Source organism: Gloeophyllum trabeum (assembly GCF_000344685.1).
Source record: "Gloeophyllum trabeum ATCC 11539 unplaced genomic scaffold GLOTRscaffold_00005, whole genome shotgun sequence".
NCBI lineage: Eukaryota > Fungi > Basidiomycota > Agaricomycetes > Gloeophyllales > Gloeophyllaceae > Gloeophyllum > Gloeophyllum trabeum.
This window is the reverse complement of record NW_006920414.1, coordinates 45,820-53,220: the sequence shown is the minus strand read 5'-3', so window position 1 is coordinate 53,220 and position 7,401 is coordinate 45,820. Positions and strand designations below refer to the sequence as shown.

General features: G+C 56.2%; 2 protein-coding genes across 2 annotated transcripts; one reads left to right on the top strand and one right to left on the bottom strand.

Annotated features, from left to right (window-relative positions):
* Nucleotides 1-1,564: 1,564 nt before the first annotated feature.
* GLOTRDRAFT_128045 (glycolipid transfer protein) lies at nucleotides 1,565-2,491 on the top strand (the record flags this gene model as incomplete). The annotated part of the gene is made up of 6 exons (XM_007866679.1): nucleotides 1,565-1,594; nucleotides 1,647-1,731; nucleotides 1,782-1,840; nucleotides 1,890-2,008; nucleotides 2,070-2,205; nucleotides 2,324-2,491. 6 exons carry the CDS (start codon nucleotides 1,565-1,567, stop codon nucleotides 2,489-2,491), a joined length of 597 nt encoding a protein of 198 aa, XP_007864870.1.
* A 1,341-nt stretch (nucleotides 2,492-3,832) lies between these two features.
* Nucleotides 3,833-6,643, bottom strand: GLOTRDRAFT_120748 (uncharacterized protein; the record flags this gene model as incomplete). The annotated part of the gene is made up of 7 exons (XM_007866678.1): nucleotides 3,833-4,412; nucleotides 4,465-5,064; nucleotides 5,116-5,427; nucleotides 5,488-5,823; nucleotides 5,942-6,292; nucleotides 6,352-6,540; nucleotides 6,600-6,643. The coding sequence occupies 7 exons, from the start codon at nucleotides 6,641-6,643 to the stop codon at nucleotides 4,181-4,183; spliced, it is 2,064 nt and encodes a 687-aa protein (XP_007864869.1). The 3' UTR covers nucleotides 3,833-4,180.
* Nucleotides 6,644-7,401: the final 758 nt, after the last annotated feature.

The window sequence follows — 7,401 nt, the reverse complement described above, 5'->3', positions numbered from 1 at the left end:
GGGGACAATACCTTTTGGTTAAGAGGAGAGTGCATGCAAACATTTTACTGCGACATGATGACTTTATGAATTGCACAAGAGCTGCAAGTGATTTCATACTGCGATCACTGCAGCTAAATATACACCAACAACTTGAATGCGGTAGAGTCCGCGATTCAATCCAACATGGCTGACGCACTCACACAGGCAACACGCAAGGCATGCGCTCATGCGACGCACTTGACAGCATTGCATCCCCATATGATGCACACCTGATGCAGGTAGAGTAGGTTGAGGGAGTATCATGGTCATTCAGCAGTCTGTGGCCCTTTACTGCTATTTGCAGAACATAAGGTGGTGCGCCACTTTTGAGGTGCGAGATGGCCTCCAGGCAAGAGAAATCCATAGCACCTGCTGCAGGGCTTGGATTGACTTAGGAATTTGTACATAGGGGTTTTCAATATAGAAAAATTTGCGGTAGCAAAGGAATAGCGAAAATCTGCACATGATAGGTCCATAGAGTAAGGGTGCTGTGGAGGCATTGTAGGAACAGTAGCTGGTCCATTGAAGGCAGAGAGAGTGTCATATTCCTTAGTAATTTGTACACAGTCTCAGTGTATGTACAGAATGCTGAATTAAATTGGTGAAGCATTAATACTGCACATAGACTGTTTGACATGCCAATTACTCCTCCTGAATAGCCATCTAGGTGCAGAGCTTCTCAAAATCCATAAGGGTCTCCCAAATTCATATCGAGTTACCAAACATTTACTCATATATCTACACACGAGGCAGTATTTATAAGCAGTCCTGGGACTGAGAGAGCGATTGAGAGGCTCGAGAACTGTCCCCAAGCTTTGCCTGAGACGCGGTATCTGGACATGTCATGCCTCCTTCGGGAATAGCTCAGGCACCATTGACCAGCCTGCAGAAATTGTACGAGCTTGCTTTGAGGACAGATTAATTTATTTTCTGGTTCAATATGATTTTGAAAGACAATTTAATGCATTTGGTAAATTTACGAGGCCCATACGAATTTGAGAAGTTCTGCACCTAAATGACTATCCAGGAGGAGCAATTGGCATGTCAAACAAGTCAGTGTACATTATTTGGGCTTCACCAATTTAGTTCAGCATTCTGTGCACACATTGAGTCTGTGTACGAAGTATTGAAGGGATATGTCACTTTCTCCCCCTTCAATGGGCCGGCTACTGTTCCTACAATGCCTCCATAGCACCCTTACTCTATGGACATCTCATGGGCCAATTTTCGCCATTCCTTTGCTACCACAATTTTTTCCTATATTGAAAACCCCTATGTACAAATTCCTAAGTCAATTCATGCCCTGCCGCAGGTGCTATGGAATTTTCTTGCCTGGAGGCCATCTCGCGCCTCGAAAGTGGCGCACCGCTTCCGCAAATAGCAGTAAAGTATCTAAAAATACGAAAATATTGTCGATTTCCACTGGGCCTCATGTGTTCACCGTTGTGGCTGCGAGCAGCGTGTTGCAGCCACATGTGTTGGCTTCCTGTCTCGAGTTCCAAGCCCACTCGCTCCTCCCATCGCTTCTACGGTGACTCCAGCAATGTCTAAACCGCACTTTGAGACTGTCAGGGTACGTCATCCTCAGTCCGCCCGCCCACGAGCGACTCCCAGCCCGCGCACAGTCCTTCGCCGACGTGCCCATCACCCACGAAGGCGTCGAGACCTCTGCCTTTGTCGAAGCATCCGAGGGCCTCATCACCATGTTCGGTCTGTGCAGCCCGGTTCCCCGCCGCCGACATTGATCTAACCCACGCCAGACCTGTTCGGCTCGGCCGTCTTCGGCTTTGTCCAGTCCGACCTCAAGTCCAATCTCCAAGTGCGTATCCCGCCGCGACTCCGGGCTCACGTTAGCGACCTGTGCCCAGGGCGTCCGGGACAAGTTCCACTCTGCGCGTGATAGCTCGCGCACGCTCGAGCTGCTCGTGCGCGCCGAGGTCGACGAGGGGCACCGCCACGCCACAGCGTGTCTCGTGCGTTTCATCCGGTACGTATGTACTTGCCATCCTCATCGGCACTTCCCGCTCATCCGACCCGCGCCCGCGCAGCGGCCTGCTCTTCACGCACCACGCGCTGCGCAACGCCCAGGCCGACCGCGGCGCCGAGCTCCACGTCTGCTTCCAGCGCGCGTACGACGCCGTCCTGCGCCACCAGCACAACTTTCTCGTGCGCTCCGTCGTCTCCGTGCGTCTCCCCTTTCCTCCTCCTCCTCTGACTCCCCCCTCATCCATTGCCCCCTCTCCCCCCCCTCTCCGTCTCCCCTCCCCTGACCTGGCATTGCCGCCGACCCTCCCGCCCACAGGTCGCCATCCGCGCCGTCCCCCGCCGGCGAGACTTCTTCGCGCGCCTCGCCCAGGGCGGCGATGCAGAGAAACTGGACGCCGAGCTCGCGCGCTGGCTCTCGGGGCTGGACGCCATCGTCACCCGCATAAAGACGTTCCTCGAGGAGGGCGGGTACGGGCGCGTGTGAGGGGGACCGGCTGGGTGAGGATGGAGGGAAGCGGGGAATGTTGGTGAGGGGGAGTCGGACTTTGCTTTCGCGTGGGATATACACTGACGGACAAAAGTATTTACACTGCCACAGGTGTGGCAATTCTTTTATTTATTCCAGTGTGGTGAATATAGCTCAGAAACTTGTTGCACATTCAGGATGCTTGATATTTGTAGTTTTTGGTATCATCACTACATGGACCCAATATGCTCTGGACGAGGTGAGATGATTACAAATTATTCAACCTATAAAAGTTATTTTCTTTGTGGCTGCTATGCGGGATATCTTGGGTATAATTTGGGTATATCCAGTTAGCTGAGATACCTACCCTTCTATACCACACTCACATCTTAGGGGGGTTTTCATATCAGAGTTCTATAATAAGTTGGATATAAGGCATCATGTCACCATACTGGAGAACCATAGTGAGATTGTGTGAGTAATGACCAAGCTGGTGACCCATCTCACTATGGTATTGTAATATACTAGCCATGTGTCTTAATACTAGTTATCAGTCAGTCTCTCTAGGCTCCTGGATGTGGCTACAGACTACCACCCCACACTATCATGGGCCCCAAAGTCACGACTTTGTGCCCTCCTCCATTTCCCCCAATATCCTGGCCTGTGGTTAGAGCAAGGAGAGAAGCCCCTAAGGTATTCCAATATGCATAATGCCAGGCTCATCCCTTGGACCTCTTCTATTCAGCCAGAGAGAGAGGGCTGATCTTCCATAGGTCTCTCAGATTGTTACTAATTGTAATTCATAACCCTGTTCCAAAGGGCATTGGACCCATACAGTGGTTCCACCAGAAACTACAGATAACAAGCATCCCGGATGTGCAACAGGTTTGTAAGCTATATTCATCATACTGGAATAATTAGAATAATTGCCACACATTGGCAGTGTAAATACTTTTGTCCGCCAGTGTACCATGACTCGCAGTCGGGTATACATACAATTCTCTCGTTCACTCACATCACGCATTGTATTACTACAACAGTTCCCGACTCTGTCTTTAATGTCACCTGCCCCACCTTCGGGCCCCCTGCTGAAGCCTATCCCCAGCTCCTCACAGAATGCACATGTCGCTGGGAAAGGTCCGCTTGCGCGTGCGCGGCACCTTCGGCGCCCTCTATGATAGCTATAGCGTTTCTTTGGCTCTTTCTCCACCGCAGCAGTCACAGCCGCAATTTGCCCCGGTGCTGCACCACGCGTGAGTCCCAAGAGAATAGACTAGCTGGAGAACTCGACTCGGCACATCGCAAGGGTATATATATATTCTTGTATGTATCTCAATCCTACATGTACAATATGGCCACACCGTGTATCGTGTATTCAATAAGCATACTACTACTCATGATCATCGACAAACACACAAAACCAAACAGGGAGGAAGACGTTTATGCTACAGTACACAAGCCACAGGCAAGATCGTGTCTGTCCGTGGCGCCCAATTGGAACGAACCCAAGCACAACACAAGAGGGGAGACCCAAGCGTACAGGGAAGCAGACAAGAATAATATATGTATATGACCAATAATAAGACACACCGGAGGAGATGAGACGCAGAGAGATCGACGCGTTACAGGACGCGTTACAGCACGCGCCCCGCAGACCCAGCACCGTCGTAAACCCAGGATGAGAGTGAGACACGGGACGAGCTCGCCTTAATGCCCGTTGCTGTTGCCGTTCACGTACCCAGGCCCGCAAGGCCGTATAACCTCGCTGCCCTCCTCGACAGCGAGCGCCTTTGCGACCTCGGTCCGGTCAAAGTCCTCGTGCTTGTCCCTCGGCATCGCTGCGTTGAGGTAGTCCACGAGCACGGGGATGGTCAGCTCATCGGTGGCCTCGTACGTCGTGTGCAGGAGGTAATCGACCGAGGCGTGGATGAAGGAGGCTCTGAGATGGGTGAATGAGATACTCGCAAAATGAGATAAATTAGGGGACGTACCTTCCCTCGGGGGAATCGAGATCAGCTAGACGCGGCCCTGCGTCGATCTTCCTCCTCTTCCTGTCACCCTCCCCAGGCTCGTCCTCATCCAACTCATCCTCCTCGTCCTCCTCGTCCTCCTCCACCCCGCCAATCTCGTTCTCGTGTATGAACGTCGTCCCGGGCACCGCCGTCCCGAGCTTCCACACCTGGATATTCATGCCCGCGCCCGCGAGACCGTGCCCGTTCACGGCCGCCGCGCCCGCCCCATTCACCCCGCTCATCACCGCGCCCAGTCCCTCGCGCTGCTCGTCCTTCCGTGGCCGGCCCCTCCTCCGCTTCTTCACCTTCTTCTTCTCCGCCAGCGCGCGCTTCCGCTCCTCCCGTCTCCGCTCCCGCTCCGCCTCATCCTCGCTATCCACGCCCTCCTCGCTCTCCGGGTCCTCCAGCTCGTCGTCGCCCACCGCTTTCTCCCCCTTTCCCTCGTCCTCTTCTTCCTCTTCGCCCTGCGCCTCCCCCGCAGCAGCAGCCGCCATCCGCGCCTCCATCCTCTGCCGCCTCAGCTCCTCCTGCTGCGCCTTCACCTCCGCCGCCTCCGCCGCCTTCTGCACCCTCCGCTCCCTACCATCCTAATCAGCCCCCAAACTTGACCAGGCCAACTCCAACACTCACCGCCGTCGCAAGCACTTGCCCCGGTGCATCGTCCACGGGTACGCGCAGTACGTGCTGTCCTGCCGGAGCTGCACCCACTTCTCGCAGAGCGTGCAGAACACGCGGTTCGGCTCGACGCGCCCGATGAGCGGGTCCGCGCGGAGCACCGCCGCGCGCTGCTCCGCGTTCATCCGGCGCCCCGCGCCTTGCTTCGCGGACGGCGAGGACGCGGGGTCGTTCCCGGGGGCGGGGGTGGCGGACTCGAACGACGCGGCGGGCGAGCCGGCCTGCGACGCGGCGTCGTTCTCGTTCTCGTGAGGCTGCGCTTCAGACCTGCGCGGCGGACGTCACTCGTAACTCGGCGCGGGGGATAAGGGGAGAACGCGTACGTACTCGGCCGAGCCTGGCTTCCCCACATCCTCTGCCCCCTCGGCGCGCCGGTCGGGGTCCGCGCGGCACGCCGTGCGGTGCTTGAGCCATCGCTTGACAACCGCGTCGTCCAGATCCTCCTCCTCTTCCTCTTCTTCTTCATCTTCCCCGTCCTCTCCCTCCTTCTCCTCCTCGTCCTCGTCTTTGTCGCTGGTGAGGGACACCCACCGGGCACACATATTGCACAGCACGCGGTCGCCCTCGTACCGGCGCACCTCGGGGTCTTTGGCAAAGTAGGCGACGCGCGGGTCGGGCGGCGCGGTGCTGGACTCGGACTTGGGTTTCTTGCTTCGGCGGGCTCTGGGAGTGCGTCAGTTATCCAGGCTGGCACAGCAAAAGCCTCACAGGCATCCCCAGACAGTCGCGCAACTCCACAATCATCCCAACCCGTCCGTCCTTCGCAAAGTATTTGACTCACCCTGGACCTTTCCTCGCCAGACAGCTCTTCCGGTGCGCGTCCCAGGGTATGGAGCAGTACGTCGAGTTGGGCCGGAGCCGTATCCACTTGTTGCAGTTGCCGCACAAAACCCGGTACGCCTCGAACTGCGCGACGTGCGGGTCGTTGCGTAGATACGAGATGCGTTCCTCCTCGGACCTCTTCGCGCGGCGGCGTTTGGACGGCACGGGTAGAATTTGGGTCGTCACGAGCGAGGAATTGGGGCCGAGCGCCATCACAGAGGACGTCGAGGCGAGCGACGAGGGGTGCGTAGGCGGTAGTCGTATAGGAGCCGCTCCAGGAGGGTCGAGGGTAATTTGGTTAACCGCCACGCTGGATGCATCAAAGTGAATCAATAGTAGTTCGAGTACATGAACTGTGACAAGACGCACCATACAGACCGGTGTGCTTCCCAGTGGTTCAACGTAAAGCCGCCCGTCGCCTCGTCCCTGAACGAAATCCCTTCCCCGCAGATTTCGCAGATGACCCGCCCTGTCTCGTACTCGCCCCGCCCCTGCTCGGTGGGCGAGTCGAGCGGGTCTTGCTCCATGGGCTCCGGCGCAGCCTGGACATCGGGCACCCTGGCCCGCAGGTCAGCAAGCAGCATAGCGACAAACAAAACGACGTGGCGGATACATACTGAGTGTCAGGCGGTGCGGGTGTATGCTCGTCGCTCGCCATCATCGTGTGTCACCTCCCCGCCTACCGCAATGCGCTGCGACGAGAACGCTGCCGACGACGACGAGGGGTGCGTCGTCGCTGGAGATGGCGATGGATGTCAGAGAAGGGGAAGGGCGATATAGAAGGAAAGGGACAGACACATTGGAATTAAAAATCGATATATTACATGATAGGGCATTCGACAACCTCAAAACATACACTCTTCCCACACTCGCGCGACAGACCCACCAGCCCCACGTGCCATGTCTGACTTTCCCCACTTCCCTTTCGGAAATACCCACCCGAGTGACGCCAAAAGCGAGACGCCTTAGACTTGGGACTACACCCCAAGACGCGAGACCAAGGGGTCTTGAAAACCTTATTTTGCCACCCCACCTGAACGCCCCCCCTGGGTACCCCACCTCGTCCCCCTTGACTTCAACGCTCGAGCATCGGTCTACACACAGTACACGTCACCGCCTACACTAGTATAATAAGGCCGTCCGCTACTCTGCTCGACACCCCGTCCTCGCTGTCTTCCCCGTCGACCACCATGCCCTTGCCGCTTCCGGCCGCGGTCCGGGTAGAAGTCTGGTAGCAAACCCCAACCCTAGGGTGTACCGCCACGGGTCAGGTGACAACGCCAGCGTCGGCGCCCGGCGTGTTGTCGCCGCCCGCTTTAGGCCTGTCGTCGTCGTCGCCGACGATGAGCATGGCTGTAGCATTTGTATGTAGTCGTAGAAATATGGAATAAATCTCATTAAATACACAAAATTCGTTTG